The 22,819-nt window shown below is 38.4% G+C and overlaps 1 protein-coding gene across 3 annotated transcripts in view; it reads left to right on the top strand.

Moving 5' to 3' along the window:
* CEP95 (centrosomal protein 95) overlaps positions 1-22,556 on the top strand; it is a 40,694-nt gene extending 18,138 nt beyond the window's left edge. Inside the window, exons 12-20 of one of the 3 annotated variants that reach the window (XM_001495129.7) lie at positions 14,226-14,365; positions 15,167-15,256; positions 16,081-16,210; positions 17,014-17,183; positions 17,298-17,372; positions 19,032-19,184; positions 21,369-21,515; positions 21,855-21,926; positions 22,209-22,556. In XM_001495129.7, the coding sequence (XP_001495179.6) occupies positions 14,226-14,365; positions 15,167-15,256; positions 16,081-16,210; positions 17,014-17,183; positions 17,298-17,372; positions 19,032-19,184; positions 21,369-21,515; positions 21,855-21,926; positions 22,209-22,385 (1,154 nt within the window). In that variant the 3' untranslated portion in view covers positions 22,386-22,556. Of the gene's footprint in view, positions 1-14,225; positions 14,366-15,166; positions 15,257-16,080; positions 16,211-17,013; positions 17,184-17,297; positions 17,373-19,031; positions 19,185-21,368; positions 21,516-21,854; positions 21,927-22,075 lie in introns of all 3 variants that reach the window. The other 2 variants (XM_014739261.3, XM_070227042.1) reach the window with 2 other exon arrangements.
* The last annotated feature ends 263 nt before the right edge of the window (positions 22,557-22,819 follow it).

Genomic DNA, 22,819 nt, shown 5'->3' with positions numbered 1-22,819 from the left:
TCAAAGTTTTTTTTTCTTATCCCTGCTTTTTTCCAGTTTTATTGAGATATAATTAACATAGAACATTGTATTCGTTTAAGGTGTACAGTATAATGATTTGATATATGTACATATTGCAAAATGATTACCACAAGTTTAGTTAATATCTATCACTTCACATAGTTATTATAAATTTTTTTCTTGTGATGATAACTTTTAAGATCTAATCTCTTAACAATACTGTATCGCGTATCTGAAAGTTGCTAACTGTAGTCACCATGCTGTACATTAGATCCCTAGAACTTATTTGTCTTATAAGTTGTATAGGATACAACGTATAGCTTGTACGTTTCAACCACCTTCATACATTTCACCCACCTTTTACCCCGCCCCCTTCCACCTCTGGCAACCACCAGTCTGTTCTCTGTATTTATGAGTTTGTTTTTTTAGATTCTACATGAAAGTGAGATCATACAGTATTTGTCTTTCTCTGTCTGACTTATTTTACTTAGCATAATGCCCATCCATGTTGTCACAAATGGCAGGATTCCCTTCTTTTTTTATGGCTGAATAATATTCCATCGTGTATATATACACTACATTTTCCTTATCTATTCACCCATTGATGGACACGGATTGTTTCTGTATCTTGGCTATTGTAAATAATGCTGTGGTGAGAATGGCAGTGCAGATATCTTTTTGAGGTAGTAATTTCATTTCTCTTCTGGATATATATCCAGAAGTGGAATTGCTGGGTCATATGGTAGTTCTCTTTTTAATTTTTTGAGGAACCTCCATACTGTTTTCCATAGTGACTGCATCAATTTACATTCCCACCAAAAGTACACAAAGGTTCCCTTTTCTCTACATCCTCTCCAACATTTGTTATCTCGTCTTTTTGATAATAACCATTCTGACAGGTGTGAGTTGATGTCTAATTGTGGTTTTGATTTGCATTTCCCTGATGATTAGTGATGTTAAGCACCTTTTTGTGTACCTGTTGACCCTTTGTATGTCTTCTTTAGAAAAATGTCTGTTCAGTTCCTCTGTGCATTTTTTAATCGAATTATTTTTTTGCTATTGCTTGTATGAGTTCTTTATATATTTTGGATATTAACTGCGTAGATATCTGCTTTGCAAATATTTTCTCTCATTTGGTTGGTTGCCTCTTTATTTTGTTGATGGTTTCCTTTGCTGTGCAAAAGCTTATTAGTTTGATATAGTCCCACTTATTTACTTTTGCTTTTGGTGTCAGACCCAAAATATTGTCAAGACTGATGTCAGCGAGCTTACCCCTTATCTTTTTCTTCTAGGAGTTTTATGGTTTCAGGTCTTAACATTAAAGTCTTTAATCAATTTTGAGTTTATTTTGTGAATGGTGTAAGATAGTGGTCCAGTTTTCTCAAAACCATTTGCTGAAGAGACTGGTCTTTCCCCATTGTATATTCCTGGCTCCTTTGTTATAAATTAATTGGCCATATATGTGTGGGTTTATTTTTGGGCTCTGTTCTGTTCCATTGGTCTATGTGTCTGTTTTTATGCCAGTACCATACTGTTCTGATTACTGTAGCTTTGTAATAAGAGTTTGAAATCAGGAAGTGTGATCCCTTCCCAGCTTTGTTCTTCTTTCACTCCAGATTGTTTTGACTGTTTGGAGTATTTTGTGGTTTCATAAGAATTTTACAATTGTTTATTCTATTTCTGTGAAAAATACTGTTGGGATTTTGATAAGGATTGCATTGAGTTTGTAGATTGTTTTGGGTAGCATGGATATTTTAGCAATATCAGTTCTTTTATTCCATGAGCACAGAATATCTTCCCATTTATTTGTGTCATCTTCAATTTCTTTCAATATCTTAAAGCTTTCAGTATACAGGTCTTTCACCTCCTTGGTTAAATGTATTCTTAGATATATCATTCTTTTTGAAGCAGTTGTAAATGGAATTGTTTTCTTAGTTTCTCTTTCTGATAGATCGTTATTAGTGTATAGAAACACAACTGATTTTTATATATTGACTTTGTATCTTACAACTTTACTGAATTCGTTTGTTAGTTCCAACAGTTTTTTGGTGGCGTCTTTAGGGTGTTCTACATAGAATATCACATCATCTGCAAATAGAGAGTTTTACTATTTCCTTTCCAATTTGGATGCCTTTTATTTCTTTTTCTTACCTAATTACACTGTCTGGGGCTTCCAGTACTATGTTGAATAAAAGTGGCAAGAGCAGGTGCCTTTGTCTTGCGCCTGATCTTAGAGGAACCAATTTCAGCTTTTCACTGTTGAGTATAAAATTAGCTGTGGGCTTGTCATATATGGTCTTTATTATGTTGAGGTACATTTCCTTTATACTCAGTTTGTTGGGAGTTTTTATCATGACTGGATGTTGAATTTTTCAGATGCTTTTTCTGCATCTATTGAGATAATCTCATGATTTTTGTCCTTTGTTTTGTTAATGTGGTGTATCACATTGATTTGTGGGTGTTGCACCATCCTTGCATCCCTGGAATAAATCCCACTGGATCATGCTGTATGATCATTTTAATGTACTGTTGAATTCATTTGCTAATATTTTGTTGAGGATTTTTGCATCTATGTTCATCAGGGATATTGGCTTTTAATGTTCTTGTGGTATCTTGTCTGGTTTTGGTATCAGGGTAATGCTGGCCTTATAAAATGAATTTGGATGTGTTCCCTCCTCTTCTACTTTTTGGAAGAGCTTGAGAAGGGATTGGTATTAATTCTTCTTTAAATGTTTGGTAGAATTCACCAGTGAAGCCATCTCATCCTGGACTTTTGTTTGCTGGGAGGTATTTGATTACTGATTTAATCTCCTTACTTGTAATTGGTCTGTTCATATTTTCTATTTATTCATAATTCAGTTTTGGTAGGTAGTATGTTTCTAGAAATTTATCCATTTCTTCTAGGTTGTCCAATTTGTTGGTGTAGAGTTGTTCCTAGTAGTTTTTTATGATCCCTTGTGTTTCCATGCTATCAGTTGTAATGTCTCTTCTTTCATTTCTAATTTTATTTGAATCCTCTTTTTTTTTCTTGGTAAGTCTAGCTAAAGGTTTGTCTGTTTTGCTTATCTTTTCAAAAAAACCCAGCTCTTAGTTTCATTGATCTTTTCTATTGTGTTTTTAGTCTCTATTTCATTTATTTCTGCTCTGGTCATTGTTATTTCCATCCTTCTACTAACTTTTGGCCTCGTTTGTTTCTTGTTTTTCTAGTTACTTGAGCTGTAAAGTTAGGTTGTTTTTTAAGATCTTTCTTATTTTTTTTGTTTTGTTTTTCAGTTTTATTGAGATAGAATTGGCATACAGCACTGTATAAGTTTAAGGTGTACAGCATAATGACTTGACTTACATGTATTGTGAAATGATTGCCAAGTTTAGTTAACATCTGTTATCTCATACAGATACAAAAAAGAAAAAAAATTCTTTTTCCTTGTGAGGAGAGCTCAGGATCTACTCTTAACTTTCAGATGTACCATACAGCAGTGTTTTTGTTCGTTTGTTTTGTTTTTGCAGGGGAAGATTTGCCCTAAGCTAACATCTGTTGCCAGTCTTCCTCCTTTTTTTCCTTCCTTTTCCCCCTGCAAAGCCCCAGTACATAGTTGTGTATAGTTGTAAGTTCTTCTTGTTCTTCTGTTTGAGCCATCACCACAGCATGGCAACTGACAGATGAATGGTGTAGTTCCGTCCCCAAAACCAAACCCAGGCCCCTGACACAGAGCACACCAAACTTTAACCAGTAGGCCATCAGGGCTTGCGCCAGCAGTGTTAACTGTACTCATTCATGTTATACATTACATCCCCAGTACTTACCTTATAACTGGAAATTTGTACCATTTGACCACCTTCATCCAGTTCCCCCATCCCTCATCCCCTGCCTCTGCTAACCACAAATCTGATCTTTTTTTTCTGAGTTTGGCTTTCTTTTTTAAGATTGGCACCTTAGCTAAGAACTGTTGGCAGTCTTTTTTTTTTATTTTCTGATTTTTTCTTCCCAAATGCTCCCAGTGCATAGTTGTATGTTTTTTTTTTTAGTTGCAGGTCCTTCTAGTTGTGGCATGTGGGACACCACCTCAGCATGGCCTGACGAGTGGTGCCATGTCCGTGCCCAGGATCCGAACCAGCGAAACCCTGGGCCACCAAAGCAGAGTGCGTGAACTTAACCACTCGGCCACAGGGCCAGCCCCTGGCTTTCTTTTTTTTATATTCCACATAGAAGTGAGATAATTCAGTATTGTGTCTTTCTGTGTCTGACTGACTTCACTTAGCATAATGCCCTTGTGGTCCCTTTTTTTTTTAAATCCATTTAGCCATGCTGTGTCTTTTTATTGGAGAATTGAGTCCATTTACATTTAAAGTAATTATTGAGGGGCTGGCCCCATGGCCAAGTGGTTAAGTTCATGTGCTCTGCTTCGGTGGCCCAGGATTTCACTGATGCGGATCCTGGGCACAGATCTTAGCACTGCTTATCACGCCATGCAGAGGTGGCATCCCACATAGCAGAGCTAGAAGGACCTGCAACTAGAATATACAACTACGTACTGGGGGGCTTTGGTGATAAAAAGAGAGGGGAAAAAAAAGAAGATTGGTAACATGTTAGCTCAGGTGCCAATCTTTTCCCCAAAAAAAGAATAAAAAAATAATTATTTATACGTATGGACTTACTGTTGCCATTTTATTGTTTTCTGACTATTTTGTAATTCCTTTGTTCCTTTCTTCTTCTCCTCTTGCTCTCTTTTGTGTTTCAGTGATTTTCTCTAGTGGTATGCTTAGATTCCTTTCCCTTTATCTTTTGCATATCATAGATTTTTTTCTTTGTGGTTACCATAGGCTTATATAATACATCTTATATTTATAACAGACACTTTTAAGCTGATAACAACTTGAGTTTAAACACCAAATAAAGTTCTACATTTTTACTCTGCCCCTGTATTTTCTTTTTGATGTCACATTTTACATCTTTCTATCTTGTGTATCCATTAACTAATAATTGTAGTTATAGTTATTTTTACTACTTTTGTCTTTTTTGTGTGAGGTCATAATAGTTTATAACATTATGAACTTTCAGTTGTACATTATTTTTTGTCAGTCACCATATATATGTGCCCCTTTGCCCCTTATGCTCACCCTTGACCCACTTCCCCTCTGGTAACCACTAATCTGTTCTCTTTGTCCATGTGTTTTGTTTATCTTCCACATATGAGTGAAATCATGCAGTGTTTTTCTTACTGTGTCTGGCTTATTTTGCTTAATGTAATACTCTCAAGGTCCATCCGTGTTGTTGTGAGTGGGACAATTTTGTCTTTTTTTATGGCTGAGTAGTATTCCATTACATATATATACAGCATATCTTCTTTATCCATTCATCAGTTGATGGGCACTTGAGTTGCTTCCGTGTCTTGGCTGTTGTGAATAATGCTACAGTGAACATAGGGGCATATAAGTCTCCTTGAATTGTTGATTTCAAGTTCTTTGGAGAAATACCCAGTAGTAGGATAGCTGGGTCATGTGGTATTTCTGTTTTTAATTTTTTGAGAAATCTCCATACTGTTTTCCATAGTGGCTGTACCAGTTTGCATTCCCACCAGCAGAGTATGAGGGTTCCCTTTGCTCCACATCTTCTCCAACATTTCTTGCTTTTTGTCTTGCTTAATTATAGCCATTTTAATGGGTGTAAGGTAATAGCTCATTATAGTTTTGATTTGCATTTCCCTAGTGATTAGTGATGCTGAACATCTTTTCATGTGCCTACTGGCCATCTGTATATCTTTGGAAAAATGTCTGTTCATATCCTGTGCCCATTTTTTGATCGGGCTGTTTGTTTTTTTGTTGTTGAGTTGTTTGTGTTCCTTATATATTGTGGAGATTAACCCCTCATTGGATATATGATTTGCAAATATTTTCTCCCATTTGGTGTATTGTCTTTTTATTTTGTTCCTAGTTTCCTTTGCCTTACAGAAGCTCTTTTGTCTGATGAAGTCCCACCTGTTTATTTTTTCTTTTGTTTCCCTTTCCTGAGTAGATGTGGCATTTGAAAAGATCCTTCTAAGACCGATGTGAAAGAGTGTATTGCCTGTATTTTCTTGTGGGAGTTTTATGGTTTCACGTCTTACCTTCAAGTCTTAATCCATTTTGAGTTAATTTTTGTGTATGGTGAAAGATAATGGTCTACTTTCATTCTTTTGCATGTGGCTGTCCAATTTTCCCAACACTATTTGTTGTTGAAGAGACTTTCCTTCCTCCATTGTATGTTCTCAGCTCCATTGTCGAAAACTAGCTGTCTGTAGATGTGTGGTTTTATTTTGGGGCTTTCTCTTCTGTTCCATTGATCTGTGTGTCTGTTTTTGTACCAGTACCATGCTGTTTTGATTACTGTAGCTTTGTGTAGTACATTTTGAAGTCAGGGATTGTGATGCCTCCAACTTTGTTCTTTTTCCTTAGGGTTGCTTTAGCTATTGGGGTCTCTTATTACCCCATATGAATTTGAGGATTCTTTGTTCTATTTCCATGAAGAATGTCATTGGGATTCTGATTGGGATTGCATTAAATCGGTAGATTGCTCGAAGTAGTATGGACATTTTAACTGTGTTTATTCTTCCAATCCATGCGCATGAAATATCATTCCATTTCTTTATGTCATTATCAGTTTCTTTCAATACTGTCTAATAGTTTTCCCTGGATAGGGCTTTCACCTCCTTGGTTAAATTTATTCCTAGATATTTTATTCTTTTTGTTGCACTTGTAAATGGGATTGTATTCTTGAGTTCTCTTTCTGTTAGTTCGTTATTACAGTATAGAAATGCAACTGATTTTTCTAAGTTGATTTTGTACATTGTCACTTTGCTGTAGTTGTTGATTATTTCTAATAGTTTTCCCATGGATTCTTTAGTGTTTTCTATATATAGAACCATATCATCTGCAAACAGCAAGAGTTTCACTTCTTCCTTGCCAATCTGGATATGTTTTATTTCTTTTTCTTGCCTAATTGCTCTGGCCAAAACCTCCAGTACTGTGTTGAATAAGAGTGGCAAGAGTGAGCACCCTTGTCTTGTTCCTGTTCTCAGAGGGATGGCTTTCAGTTTTTCTCCATTGAGTATGATATGGCTGTGTCATCTACAGCCTTTATTATGTTGAGGTACTTTACTTCTATACCCATTTTATTGAGAGTTTTTATCATAAATGGATGTTGGATCTTCTCAAATGCTTTCTCTGCATCTATTGAGATGATCATGTGGGGTTTTATTCTTCATTTTGTTAATGTGGTGTATCATGTTGACTGATTTGCAGATGTTGAACCATCCCTGTGTCCCTGGTATAAATCCCACTTGATCATGGTGTGTGAGTCTTTTAATGTATTGCTGTATTTAGTTTGCCAATATTTTGTTGAGGATTTTTGCATCTATGTTTATCAGCAATGTTGTCCTGTAACTTTCCTTCCTTGTGTGTCCTTGTCTGGCTTTGGGATCAGGGTGCTGTTGGCCTCATAGAATAAGTTAGGAAGTGTCCTGTCTTCATCAGTTTTTTGGATTAGTTTGAGAAGGATAGGTATTAAATCTTCTTTGAATGTTTGGTAGAATTCTCCAGAGAAGCCATCTGGTCCTGAACTTTTATTTTTTGGGAGGTTTTTCATTACTGTTTCAATCTCTTTACTTGTGATTGGTCTATTCAGATTCTCTCTTTCTTCTTGATTCAGTTTTGGGAGGTTCTATGAGTCAAAGAATTTATCCATTCTTTTATAGATTGTCTAATTTGCTGGCATATAGTTTTTTAATAGTATTCTTTTATAATCCTTTGTATTTCTATGGTATCTGTTGTAATTTCTCCCCTTTCATTTCTAATTTTATTTATTTGAGGCTTCTCTCTTTTTTTCTTAGTGAGTCTGGCTAAGGGTTTGTCAATTCTTTTTATCTTCTCAAAGAACCACCTCAGTTTTATTGATTATTTCTACTGTTTTTTTTTTTTGTTTCAATTTCATTTATTTCTGCTCTAATGTTTATTACTGCCCTCCCTCTCCTACTTCTGTTAGGTGTATTTTAAAATTACTTATTTGAGATTTTTCTTGTTTGTTAAGGTGGACCTGTATTGCTATGAATTTCCCTCTTAGGACTGCTTTTGCTGCATCCCATATGAGTTGCTATGATGTATTTTCATTTTCATTTGTCTCTCCATTTGATTTCGCCTTTAATTTCTTCATTGATCCACTGGTTGTTCAGTAGCATGTTGTTTAGTCCCCACATATTTCTCACTTTCCCAGCTTTCTTTTCTTGTAGTTGATTTCTAGTTTCATAATATTATGGTTGGAAAAGATGCTTGAGATGATTTCAGTCTTCTTAAGCTTATTGAGGCTTGCCTTGTTTCCCAGCATATGGTCTGTCTTTGAGAATGTTCCATGTGCACTTGAGAAGAATGTATAGTCTGCTGTTTTTGGATGGAGTGTTCTATATATGTCTATTAAGTCCATCTGGTCTAGTTTTTTGTTTAAATCCTGTATTTCCTTGTTGACTTTCTGTCTGGATGGTCTATCCACTGATGTAAGTGGGGTGTTGAGTTCCCCTACTATTGTGTTCCTGTTAATTTCTCTTTTTAGGTCTGTTGATAGTTGCTTTATGTACTTTGGTGCCCCTGTGTTAGATGCATATATATATTCATAAGGGTCATGTCCTCTTGGTGGAGTGTTCCTTTTATCATTATATTCTGCCTCTCTTTGTGTCTCATTGCCTTTTTTTCTTGAAGTCTACTTTGTCTAATACAAGTATGGCAACAGCTGCTTTCTTTTGTTTGCCATTAGCTTGGAGTATCATCTTCCATCCATTGACTCTGAGCCTATGTTTGTCTTTAGAGCTGTGTTTTCTGGAGGTAGCATATTGTTGAGTCTTGTCTTTTAGTCCATCCAGCCACTCTGTGTCTTTTGATTGGCGAATTCAATCCATTTACATTTAGAGTGGTTATTAATATATGAGAGCTTAATACTGCCGTTTTATTATTCATTCTCTGGTTGTTCTGTATTTCTCTTGTTTCTCATCCTGTGTATTTCCGACTGCCAGTTCACTTTGGTGTTTCCCTTTGATAATTTTCTCAGTTTTCTCTTTATCATTTTTGTCTCTGTTGTGTTTTTTTGTTTAGTGGTTACCTGAGGTTTGTATAAAAGATCTTGTAGATGAGATGGTCCATTTTCTATAGCCTCTTATTTCCTTCTTCTAAGCAGGCTCCAGCCCTTCCCTGTCTAAGTTATTGTCGTAACAACTTATTCAGTTTTGTTTTGGGAGTTTGTGATTAAAATAAAGTAATTATAGTTATTTTTGATGCTTTCCTTCCCTTTGTCTTTAATGTTATAATTGTTTGCTAACCTGTTCTGATAGCTGCTATTCTGATTTTATCTGTCTGTTAATCTGCCTCCTCAAGGCTTTGTAAAAGCTTTTTTTTTTTCAGGTATGAGAGTCTTTGTCCTCTTTTTTTTTGTGTGGCAAGGAAGATTGGTCCTGAGCTTACTTCTATTGCCAACTCTACTCTTTTTGCTTGAGGAACATTGTCCCTGAGCTAACTCCTGTCCCATCTTCCTCTATTTTGTATGTGGGACATTGACACAGCATGGCTTGATGAGTGGTGTGTAGGTCTGTGCCTGGGATCCGAACTCGTGAACCCTTGGTTGCTGAAGCAGAGCATGTGAATTCAACCACTGTGCCACCAGGCCGGCCCCCTTGATCATTTCTTGTAGGGAAGGTCTTGTGATAACTCACTCAGCTTTTGTTTATCTGGAAACGTTTTTATTTCTCCATTGTATCTGAAGGATAGTTTCACTGGGTAGAATATTCTTGTCTTTGCTTTTGTCTTTCAGTTTTTGTGTTCCAGAATTTTGAATATATCGTTCCACTCTCCTAGCCTGTAAGATTTCTGCTGAGAAATCTGCTTAAAGCCTGAGGTGGGGTTCCTTTGTAAGTTACTTTCTTCTGCCTTGCTGCCCTTAATATTTTTTCTTTGTCATAGACTTTTGCCAGTTTTACTAATATATGCCTTGGAGAAGGTCTTTTTACATTGATGTAATCAGGAGTTCTATTAGCTTCATTTACATGTAATTCCAGCTCCTCCCCTAGGTTTAGGAAGTTTTTTCTTTAGATTTTATTTTTCCTTTTTCTCCCAAAGCCCCCCCAGTACATAGCTGTGTATTTTTAGTTGTGGGTCCTTCTAGTTGTGGCATGTGGGATGCCACCTCAGCATGGCTTAATGAGCAGTGCCATGTCCGCGCCCAGGATTCGAACTGGTGAAACTCTGGGCTGCCGAAGCACAGCACGCAAACTTAACCACTCGGCCCTGGGGCCGGCCCCTGGAGCTGTATTTTCTGAACCCACTGCAGCCTCTTGCAGATGTTGCTGTCCATTGAAACTGTGCCAACAGGGCCCATTTACGTTTGCCTACTGGCTGCTGCTGCTTTACACACGTTGGTGCAAGTACTCTGGTGGAGATCTCCTGCTCTAGCTGACTGGCCCAGCTGGTGTGCCAGGTGTGGGGGGAGGGGCGCTGTCTTTCACATGCATGCTCCCATGTGCTCCCACTCTGCAGTCACTGCCCACCTGGGCTGCTCGGCTTGGTGTGGATGACCCCACAGTAGCTTAGCCACCTTGGTGAGGAGCATTCCCACATGTTGGGAGGCAACCCCAAGAGCACAAGTATTCCTCCAGAGGGCTGCCTTTTACCCTTTCTCTTCTCAGAGTTGCGTGCCAGCTGCCGTACATGGTCCCATGCCCCAGATTGCTGCCACATGGGAGTGAGAGGAGATCCACTTACCTCCTTCCACTGTCTCCTGAGGGCTCCAGCACCCCCACCTTCAGACATATGTCTGTGTGGATCTCTCAAACATGTATTATGTTGTACGAATGTCCTCTGTTGGTTTATGAGTTTCCCTTTCATTGTATCTTAGCGGGGATGAGACTAAGGGAAGAGCTCACTCCACCATGATGTTGACATCACTCCACTACTTTTGTCTTTTTACCTTCATACTAGATTTATATGTGACTTACCCACCACCATTACATTATAGCCTGAATTTAACTATATATTTACTTTTACCATAGAGATTTGTACTTTTGTATGTTTTGCTGTTACTAATTACTACCCTTTCAGCTTGAAGAAGTCCCTTTAAAATTTCTTGTAAGGCCTTTCTAATATTGATGAACTCCTTCAGCTTTTGCTTGTCTGAAAAACTCTTTACGTCTCCTTTCATTCTGAAGGACAGCTTTGCCAGGTAGGGTGGTATTGGCTGGCAGTTTTTCTCTTTCAGCACTTTGACTATATTGTGCCATACCCTTCTGGCCCACAAAGTTTCTGCTGAAAAATCTCTTGATAATCTTATGGAGGTTCCCTTGTACATAACAAGTTGTTTCTCTCTTGCTGTTTTTTTTTTTTTTTTAAAGATTGGCACCTCAGCTAACATCTGTTGCCAATCTTGTCTTTTTTTCCTCCTCCTTCTCCCCAAGGCCCCCAGTACATGGTTGTATGTTCTAGTTGTAGGTCCTTCTGCTTGTACTGTGTGGGACGCCACCTCAGCACGGCTTGATGAGCGGTGCCAGGTGCAGGCCCAGGATCCAAAACCCTGGGCCACCAATGCAGAGTGTGTGAACTTAACCACTTGGCCTCTGGGCCAGCCCCTATCTTCACTCTTTTTCTTTTTTCTTCTCTGTTTGGATGAGTTCCACTGCCCTGTCTTTGAGTTCACCGATCTGTTCTTCCACCTCATGTAGTCTGCTGTTGAACCCCTCTATTGTATTTTTGAGTTCAATTATTCTATTCTTTGGGTCTGTGATTTCTGTTTGGTACTTTCTTCTATTTTCTTTCTGTTTGTTGAAATTCTCACTTTGTACATGCATTGTTCTCCTGACCTCATTGAGCATCTTTATGACCATCATTTTGAATTCTTTATCAGGTAAATCCCTCATCTCTGTTTCATTAAGCTCTGTTCCTTGAGTTCTATCTTGTTCTTTTGTTTGGAACACATTCCTTTGTTTCCTCATTTTCCTTGACTCTGTGTTGGTTTCTGTGCATTAGGTAAAACAGCCACCTCTCCCAGTCTTGAAGGAGTAGTCTTGCATAGGAGATGAATCTTGTTCAGCCCATCCCTACCTCTTGGTTGTCTAGCAAACCTTTGTGCTTGTCTACCCTGCCGCCTTTATTTAATTGCTTCTGGTAGATTATGGTGTGCCAAGACCCATTTCGCTATGGGCTTTTTCCTAACACCTGATGTGTAGGAGCCACTCAGCTAGGGTCTGGATTCCTTTCAGTGGGAAGTGTTCCATATGTAGCTGTAGATTCATTGTGTTCCACGAGAGGGGGTGAGTTCAGGAGCCTCTATATTGCCATCATGAACTGGAACACACTCATCCCTGTTTTTATACTGTAACAGCTTATATGTTACTTGTCTAAATATGCTATTGTTTTGTTTTTTTAAATTTATGTAGATTTTGTGTGTATTCTGCAACTTTTTTCTGTTAACGTTGTTTTGGAAATCTATGTTAATACTTATAAATCCAGTTCATTCTTTTTAACTACTGTGTAATAAGTTGATACAATGTACCCCATTTGTATGAGTATATATATATATCACCATTTCCCTTACTGTAGGACATATTCATAACTACAGTTCTGCAGTGAACAATCTATAACCTGTGCAGAAGTTTCTCTAGGATCTACATCTCGTAGAAGTGGTAAATCATGAGGTTTACGCTTTTTCACGATTGCCAAATTCCCCTCCAAAGTGATTGTACCAGTTTATACTCATATCAGCAATGCATGACAGTTTCTGGTTTGCCACTTCCTTGCAGATACTTCCTACTGTTTGTTCAAATTCAAATAATTATCCTATCTTCCACCACCTAAAATTCTGAGTGTTTTCCATTACTTTTATCTACCAAAACTTCTTTAATGTTTCTTTTTTATGGCCCTGAGCTAACATCTGTTGCCAGTCTTTTTTTTTTTTCCTTCTCCCCAAAGCCCCTCAGTACATAGTTGTATATATTCTAGTTGTAGGTTCTTCCAACTCTGCTATGTGGGATGCCCTCAGCATGGCTTGATAAGTGGTGCTAGGTCTGCACCCAGGATCCAAATGGGTGAAACCCCGGGCTGCTGCTGCAGAGTGCACCAACTTAACCACTCTGCAACAGGGCCGGCCCTGAAACTTCCTTAACTTTTTCACTTGTTTTTTTTACTGCAAGAATACTTTTCCCTCCTCTTGATTATTTCATCTCTTTCCTTGAGCTTGACTCAGGTAATCTCTAGGAAACCTCACCAGTAACCTACGTGTTTCCCTTACTATACATATACATATGGTATCCTGTTTTGAAAACGCATTTTACAGGAAAATGTTATTTTAATTCATTCTTCAATTTCTAAAGAACAGTACATTATGGACATAGTAAAATAGCATAAAAACATCATTTAAAATAAGTTGTGTAAGTCAGCTTTTCTTAATACCTTAGAGTTTAAAATGAATTTGAAAGATTTGAATTAAAAGAGAGTGAAAAGAAAAATAAAAGCTCAGGGAAATTTGAATTCTCTGGGAAAATTTATTTAGAAAGCTATCAAACTAATTTCTTTGACCTTAGAGCTATATTAAATTATCTGCTTTTCCAGAAAGGCATGAAGTACCCCTCTTCACAACTAGCAGAGGCCCAAGCACATCTTATAAACAATGAAACATAGAAAGGTTTGTGGAAAGAAGTGATTTGTCAGCTCTCTTGGGCAGTGAGGAATTAGGAAGGCTAGATTGCTAAATAGGGAAGAATTGGAATTGCTTAGAAAATGCTAAACTACATTAAGTTTTGCTTATAAGCATGCTGCTTTATAAGGTATGTGTGTATGCTTACATCCCACCTCCTCAGGACCTAGATAGGTAAAGGGATAGCAGACACATGGCTCAGACGGTTTAACATTTTCTTTCTCCCTCCACTACCGAGAGCACTTAATATAGGCCTTTGTGTGCTTCACACATTCCACATGTTGCTCCATTTTCAACCCAAAGATGAATATGGAACCTAAGTACCTACTTGAGACAGTACACATTTATGTGCATTTGTCTGTTTACTTGGTATGACTAAATATGAAAATACAGATTAGTTATAGGAGAGAGTACATTTAGCATATTCACAGTCAGTCTCTTTGGATTTGGTAAAAATCAGCTATTTTTTTCCCAACTTAACACTTCTGGCTGTCAGCAACTAATGGTATACGTCTCTTCTATGTTATAGGACTTGCCATGCATAGAAAGCCACCCTACAGATCTCATTCACTCTCGCCATCTCCCGTTAACAAAAACAAACCATTCCATATGGAGAGAAGAAAGCAGCGAAAGCCAAAGGAAACAGATATCCGCCGATTCCAAGCAAAGGTACATCTCATCTCTTGATTACCGTTGGACAGCAGGCAATGCCTGTAATTAACATGCTGTTAATTAAAAGCTTAAAATTCATTTAACATTCTTGAGCTGAGTCAATGATAGAAAATTATGTGACTTAGCTTCTGTGTCCCCCATTAGGGATCATAAAACTTGTACTCATGATACTCTAAGGAAACTAACCTTGTCAGATATAGCCCAGTACACCAGTGGATTAAGAAAGTATACATCATTGTGGGTTGATATTTTCAGAGAGAGCTTCAGAGATGAAGAAAATCTGAGGTGGATTAAACGTGATAGGCCACTTGAGTTACAGATAGGATGAAAGTGCCCAAGACAGGAATGAGAGGAGGTAGTTAGGATTCAACAAGGAGATACTTTGATTACATGATTACCAGGGAAGACTTTTCTGCTATAGAACAGGGATTTTGAAATGTAGCATAAGTTTAGAACACTTAAGTTGTTTCCTGTAGTATGTTTTATGATAGTGAAAACGAATTCAGATGTCTTACAATAACATGTAACTTCAACTCAGTATGTAACTCAGCATGTAACTTCTACTCAAGGGAGTATCAAAATAATTACAAAAACTGTGAAAACAAAAAAATACAGTATAGAAAATTTCACTTTATGTCCCAATTAAATGTGTTAAATAATGTATATTTATTATATAGAGCCTGAAAGGGACTTAAAAAAAAGTGAATGGAATGGCAGGATCTTGGGTGAATTTTTTTTCCTTCATTTTCATTTGTATATCTTTTTAATTATAATATCGTATGGCCTTTTTCCCTCTAGGCACTAACTGAAGCATTTGAAAGGGAACTAAGAAGGAATAAAGTTCAAGAGAATATTGGACCTCTAGGAATAAATAATGAGGAGGAAACAGTGGGTAAAAGTCTCTACTGTAATAAATGCCATCAGATCAGTGGAAAGTGCAGAGATGATCTTTTTAAAAAGAAAAAAGAATCAACAGGGCTTTAATCATTAGCTCCTTAGGAAAAGGCAGGATTTCATTTTATGTGTGGGATTTTCTCTTATTCACAGTGTAGCCAAGTTGCTAAAATGTGACAAGACATGATACCAAAGAACATTAGCATTTTTCCTTTCTGCCCGAAACTTCCATCAATTTTAAGAGGTTCTGTTGCTTAGCAGTTCACCAAGGGTTTAAGAGATAGTCTAGATTGACACTTTAAAGGGCAATAAGAGAAGATAGGAAATCTCAGTTGTAGTTCTAGGCCTGGTTGGAAGAAACCCAAAGCATAAGTTTTCCTTGCCTTTCAAAAGGATGGTTACAGAAATGAAATGAAAGCATAGGAAAACTGCTTATGCTAAAATATTCATGAACAAAACAGGATGTAAAGTACAGTGCGGTTACAACTAAACATTGTTTAACCTATTTGGAAAAAGTTGTCAAAGAAGCAAGTACTATAAAAACATTGTTAGTAAGTTGTATTTAGGGTGTGGGACTGTGGTGACTATGAAACTCAAAAACTATTCAGTGCTTTTTTAAATTCCAAAGGATGCCAGAAGCCAAAAGCTGCTTGTAACTTAGAGTAGATAAATACTAACCAGATTTTAGAAATCTGACGGAAGGTGGTTTGGCTGGGGATTAGTTAGCTCTTTTGTCAATACGTAATACTTAAGATGTTGTATGAAAGAGTGATTAGACCTCTCTCTTATTTCTGTTCTGTTTTATATCTGCTTCTAAGGAAAAAGTATACAGAGAAGCTGTTCATAAAGGAACTCCAAAACGTAGTCAGCCCTGGAAGATTTACTCTCGAAAAACCACAACTCCAAGTCCAAAAGGTGGCTTGCCAAAGCCAAATAAAGCAGTTCCAAGTAAGAACCACAAAATTGTACTTTATGGAAAACTGGCATCCTTTGAAAGTGTGTGTTACATTCCAAGGACACAGCACTGAAAACTAACATCCACCAGTTAGCTGCAGAACGTTCCCTCTTTTATAACTGCCATATGCTAGATTGCTATAAAGAGATATAAAACTCTTAAATAATACCTTCAGGAGGCCTATATATATTGGCACCAAAGGAGTGCTGGGGCTGCTACCTGCTGCTCCAGCTTAGCTTCATTCTGCTGCTCACTTATGCTGGTTGCCTTTTCTTTGTTTCTGGGAAGTTGGTAGAACCAAAGCGATGCTCCAAAGCAAGCAGATGGCCTGTCCACCTCCTGTTGTATTGATAATCGATGCCAGTGTGTGTTAGAGTCCTGTTATAAGGAAAACAGGGTCATGTGAAATGCCAGGGTGCAGTTTCAAAGGCTGCTGGTTTCTAACTACATCCCATCAGACAGAGACTTTGCCTCCCAGGAGGGCTGAGGAATCTTTGACCACACACAGAGCATCCACCCCAGGCGCTGAGTCTGCTGAGAAGTTAGGATGGACTTCACCAGACCAGCGTGTCATCAATCAGAACTGTTGAGCTTATTTTCTCCTTACTAGTAGTTGATTTACTCTGATCAAAGAAGGAATGCAAAAAGTAATAACGTACTTTTAGAATTGTTCTTTTCAGGAGCAGAACCACATCACTTAGATAAGCTTTGATCTACCAGGAAGGTGGGTTGAGAGTTCTTATTAAAAGCTGTCAGCAAGTATCTCAGATTTAGAGCATCTCGTTTTACCTTGCAGTGAAAGTAAACGAACACGGTCTCCTACCCCTGATGCTGGAGCAGTTTCCATTTCTCTATGTTTCTGGCCAAACACTAAGCAAAATGTGGAAACAGCAAATTGCACAGGTTGAACAGCTCAAAAAAGATGCATATAGAGAAAATCGATCAAAGAAGAAACTCCAGGATGAAGTAAGTTAACTGTCAATTTTAAGCATAGGAATATAAACCAGAAAAGGGAGGAGCCTATCCTTGAGAATCTAATGAATAGCATTATTAACCTCCTTCCCTCTGTCCCTCTTAAAGATAGAAGAAGCCTTAAGGCGGCATGACCTCCTTACTGCACTTGTCAAGAAAGAATATGAACATAACAAGAGACTGGTATGTCAGGAGCAAGTTGGGTATTAGAATTCTCATTTGTTTGTTTTGGTTTGGTTTTGCAGGGGACTATTTGCCCTAAGCTAACATCTGTTGCCAGTCTTCCTCCTTTTTCTCACCCCCGCCCCAGAGCCCCAGTACATAGTTGTGTCTAATTGTAAGTTCTTCTGGTTGTGTGTGAGCTACCGCCACAGCATGGCTATTGACAGATGAGTGGTGTGGTCCTGTACCCGGGAACTAAACCCAGGCCACCAAAGTGAAATGCACAAAACTTTAACCACTAGGCCATCAGGGCTGGCTTTATAATTTTGAATTTATAAGTTATATCGATTTTATTTGTAGCAGCTGGACAATAGTCCCACAGACTCTTAATTCTGATACTTGCCTGGGGAAGCATCTAGGGCTTTCACCAAAATTGATGAGGGGGGAAGGTTCTAAGTGCTTTATTATATACACAGTTTAATTTAGTCTTTATGGTAACATAATGGAGATGTTTTCTGTGAAATGAGAAACCTGAGGTGGCTTTGATATCTTAACTTGCCCTGGGTCCCACCATAATCAGCAAGGGGCAAAGTTGAGGTTTTTTGCTGAGGAAGGTTAGCCTCGAGCTAACGTTTGTTGCCAATCCTCTCATTTGCCTTGAGGAAGATTAGCCTTGAGCTAACATCTTTGCCAGTCTTCCTCCACTTTACATGTGGGTCACTGCCACAGCATGGCTGACAAGCAGTATAGGTCCATGCCCAGGATCTGAACCTGTGAACCTGGGCCTTGGAAGCAGAGTGCACCAAACTTAAACACTACGCCACAGGGCCAGCCCCCAAAGTTGAGATTTTAATCCAGGTCTATTTCTACCTCCACAGCCCCTTCGAGGTACCAGGTGGTTGTAACTTAGTGTTTTTGTTCCCTCCCATCTTTCTCCCCAGTAGAGAGCTGAGGTAGTTCACCAGCCTCCATTATAATTTGGATTGCGAATATACATAGTACAACATATCTTCTGTTGAGTATACTAAAGGGAGAGGACAGAGGTCAAAGACAGTATGCCAGACAGACAGATTTTAAAACCCTTGTTTGGAGGTAGAGACAAGCAATGAGAACTATAATCCTAAACAATTCCAGAGAAAGAAAGAGAAGCCATCTGAAAAACTGAATGTGGTACTTTGGTATGGGGGAAAAGAAAACAAATATCTGAACAACTAGGTGAAGGCTTTATGGACCTGACCTCATTTCATCTATACCACTTTGTAAGAAATTATCTAATTTCGTTAGTTTTGATGTAAATACTCTTGGTAACTCAAGCTTTGCTTGAAAGTCTTTCAGAGTGCTGTTTGTTTACTCCTTTTAAGCTGGCATCAGAGTGTGGCTTAGGCAACCCCCTGTTAGAACAGGGAGATGAGATCCTCAGTTCCACCAGGATCATTGCTGCTCTCTGCCACAGTGGGGGCTCACTGGGGCGGCACTTCAAATTGAGGTGATGAACCTACCAAATGCTGGAGGGCTTCTGGGGGCTGACGGTCTTTCACACTCTGTGCCCAGGCAGTAGGCCACTGGCCCTCTATACCTGGCTTACTGCTTGAAGACATCATGATGGGGAGCAGAACAAATGACAACTCCAGAGTCTGTCTTCCTCTTGTCTTTACCTCTTTCTCCCTTTCCCTTTCTTAGCAAGACTTCAACGATCGCATTCATAGGCAAAAGCTAACCCAATCAAAGATAAAAGAAAATCGGCAGCAGATTGTTCGTGCCCGAAAGTATTATGATGATTACAGAGTTCAGCTGCGTGCAAAAATGATGAGAATGAGGACCCGGGAAGAAATGGTAAATACGGCTTTTCTCTCAAACCCTGTTAAGAAGGTGAACTTTGGTCTCTTGCCTTTTAGGACCACCTTCCTTGTGACTCTCGTCCCAGTTTGAATCCAGAATCCAAATGCAAGTCCTAAAATGCTGACTGTGAGGGTTCAGACTTGTCCGTGCCTCATTTTATTACTCCCATAGTGCACTCCAGTCTCTTCTCAGTCTCCACTGCCCTAAACTTAATGTGAGGTCTTAATTCCCTCTGACCCCCTGCACATAGGTTCTTCTCCAGTACAACTGCTTTAGGGGTTTGGAGCATGTTATAAAAGACAGGAATTTAACGTGTTATTAGATGACCTAAGATTTCACATAAAACCAGGAAAATAGATAAAAAAAGACAAAATTGGCCCATTCACAGTAACGTGGATGGACCTCGAGGGTATTATGTTAAGCGAAATAAGCCAAGCAGAGAAAGACGAACTCTATATGACTCCACTCATAGGTGGAAGTTAGTATATTGATAAGGAGATCTGATCGGTGGTTACCAGGGAAAAGAGGGGGTGGGGGGAGGGCACAAAGGGGGAAGTGGTGTACCCACAACATGACTAACAAAAATGTACAACTGAAATCTCACAAGATTGTAATCTATCATAACATTAATAAAAAATAAAAAATAAAAAAACCAGGAAAATAGTGTAGGACAGATGTGCTGTGAGGTGTTTCCACAAGGTATTTGCTGTCTCATCCTAATCAAGCTGAAATGCTTAATCTTTTGGGGTTCCAAACTGGCAGTAAATTTCATCTCTAGAGTAAAACATTAAGGTAATTATAGTTAACTGGGCTAAATGCTCTGAAGTGGGTCATACTATTATCCTCATTTCTAAGGCTGTGAGAGGTTAAGGAACTTAACTAAGGTATTATGGCTGGCTAGTGAATGCATGGCTGTAAGAACCAGTTCTTTGATCAAGAATTCTTACTAATCCATGGATGACGAGGGCATATCCCAATCCTTTGAACAGTTAGTTGTCCTGTGGCCTCGTTAGATGATAACCACATCACCCTCAGTTATGCACAAGTGTAGATGCAGCATTGGTTTCTGCCCTGGGGTTCTTTTGTGTGTGTGTGTTGAGGAAGATTGGCCCTGAGCTAACATCTGAGCCAATCTTCCTCTATTTTATGTGGGATGCCACCACAGCATGGCTTGACGAGTGGTGCTACGTCCACACCTGAGATCTGAACCTGTGAACCCTGTGCCACCAAAGCAGAGCATGCAAACCTAGCCACTGTGCCACCAGGCCGGCCCATGCTCTGGGGTTCCTGCCCTATAAACTTGGCTACTTGAGAGTTCTTTTCTGAAAGTGGTAAAGAATCTTTGGGATACAGGAAAAGATGCTGAACACCATTAGTCATTAGGGAAATACAAATCAAAACCTCAATGATACCACTCACACCCACTAAGATGGCTAAAATAGACAAATGTTGGCAAGGATGTGAAGTTGGAACCCCCATGCAGGGCTGGTGAGGTTGTAAAATGGTCAAGCCACTTCGGAACACAGTCTGGCATTTACTCAAAGGGTTTAACATAGAGCTACCATATGACTCGATCTTCATTCCTAGGTATATATCCACACAACTGCTATACAAATGTTCACAGCAGTGTTATTTATAAGAGCCAAAAAGAGGAAACAACCCAGATCTCCATCAACTGATGAATAAACAAATGTAATATAGCCATACAGTAGAGTATTATTTGGCAATAAAAAGGAATGAAGTATTGATAAACCTTGAAAACATTATGCCAAATAAAAAGAAGCCAGATACAAAAAGGTGACATATTATATGATTCTATTTATAAAAATGTCCAGAAGAGGCAAATCTATAAACATAGAAAGTAGATTAGTGGTTGCCTAGGGAGAGGGAAGAATGGGGAATGGTTGCTAATGGGTACAGGGTTTCTTTTGGAGTGATGAAAATGTTATGACATTAGTGGTGATGGTTGTACAACTCTGAATATACTAAAACCTACTGAATTATACATCTTTAAAGGGTGGATTTTATGGTATGCAAATTATATCTCAATAAAGCTGTTATTTAAAAAAATCTTTGTGAAATACAATCAATCAGTATATGCCTCCACTTGGGCAAAATGATTATATTCTTCCATGCAAGTTCAGCATAACTTTATTCTTCTGCCTAAATAACTGACAGATATTTAAGAAACTGTTTGAAGAAGGTTTACAAATTCAAAAGCAAAGATTACGAGACCTAAGAAACTATGCCAAAGAAAAGCGAGATGAACAAAAGAGACAGCACCAAAATGAACTGGACTCGATGGAGAACTACTATAAAGACCAGGTGGGCGCGCTGTTGCTTGTTTACATTCTCCTGACCACCCTGGGTCAAGTCAGCTCAGTCTGTTGAACAATAAACCTCCACTTATTAACTCAGAACTCGTCACTATACAGGTTAGGCTGACCCCATGTTCAAGATTGAAATTTAAAATAAGCTAGTGCTTGAACACAGTACAGAATCTAGAGTCTATATTGCCCTATTTCCATTAAAATAAAGATTTTAAGCCTATGAACATTAGGCTTAAAGAACATTAGGCTATTCTATACAAACAGAAGTATAAGAACTGTTATATTTGGACTACAGACAAGTCTAAGATTTGGTTTTTTTCTTTCTTGTAAACAGTTTTCATTGCTGGCAGAAGCCGTATCACAGGAACGTCAAGAACTCAGAGCCAGAGAGAAAGCCCAGGCCCAGGTAATAACAGGATAAAAATTATTTATTGACACTTTTAGGAAATATAAACAACCGTATTACACCTTGTAAGGGGAATGGAGAGAATACTATGAAGAAGATCCATCTAGGATCCAAAACATTTATCCTATGATTTTAACTTTACCTGTCAGGTCTCTGTAAGAGCTGCTGCTAAATTATTAAAACCACTCCAGGAGCTTGATGAGCTGGAAGGTGGAGAGGGAATAAAAACAGATGAGGGCCTGGAGAAATGTGAATGGCAGGATGACATGAATTCTCTTTTAGACATTATATAAGGTGAAGAGAGAGCTGAGATCTAAGATGGAGAAGGAAATTCAGCAACTGCAGAACATGATAACACAGCACGACGATGATGCTTTCTTCCGGGAATTGGAAGCTGAGCGCTTCAGATCTCGCCTTCATCTGGCTTCCTTTCAGTACAGTAAAAATCCTTTCCCATGAGACCAGACTTTATAAGTAATGTTTCTGGAGAACTTTACCGGGGGCAGAGCTAGAATTGAGCCAGTGAACAATCTAAACCAAAAGAAAGAATCATTTCTAAATGCCTTATCTATGTATTCATTCCAATACTTTTTGTGAGATTTTTTAAAATAAAAATTTTCTTAAAGTTTACTCCTTTCGAATTTATGTCCTAAAACCTTAAAAGGGGGAATAAAGGCACACATTCTTCATTAGTCATATTTGCACTAAGACAATTAATAAGCCTTGATTGAGCAGCCAGCCTCCTGAAGCCTTTTGCTGTAGGTCAACAAAAACAAAACAAAAAACCCCAGCACAAATGGGTATCATTTATATAATCAATATAATCAATATAGAAAAAGTACGGAAGAATCCCAAATGTTTAATAGTAGGTGTCACTCTGAGTGGTAGAATAT

This window comes from Equus caballus, chromosome 11 (genome assembly GCF_041296265.1).
Source record: "Equus caballus isolate H_3958 breed thoroughbred chromosome 11, TB-T2T, whole genome shotgun sequence".
Taxonomy (NCBI): Eukaryota; Metazoa; Chordata; class Mammalia; order Perissodactyla; family Equidae; genus Equus; species Equus caballus.
Note: the sequence above shows the minus strand (reverse complement) of the source record. Positions and strands in the feature narration are given on the sequence as shown.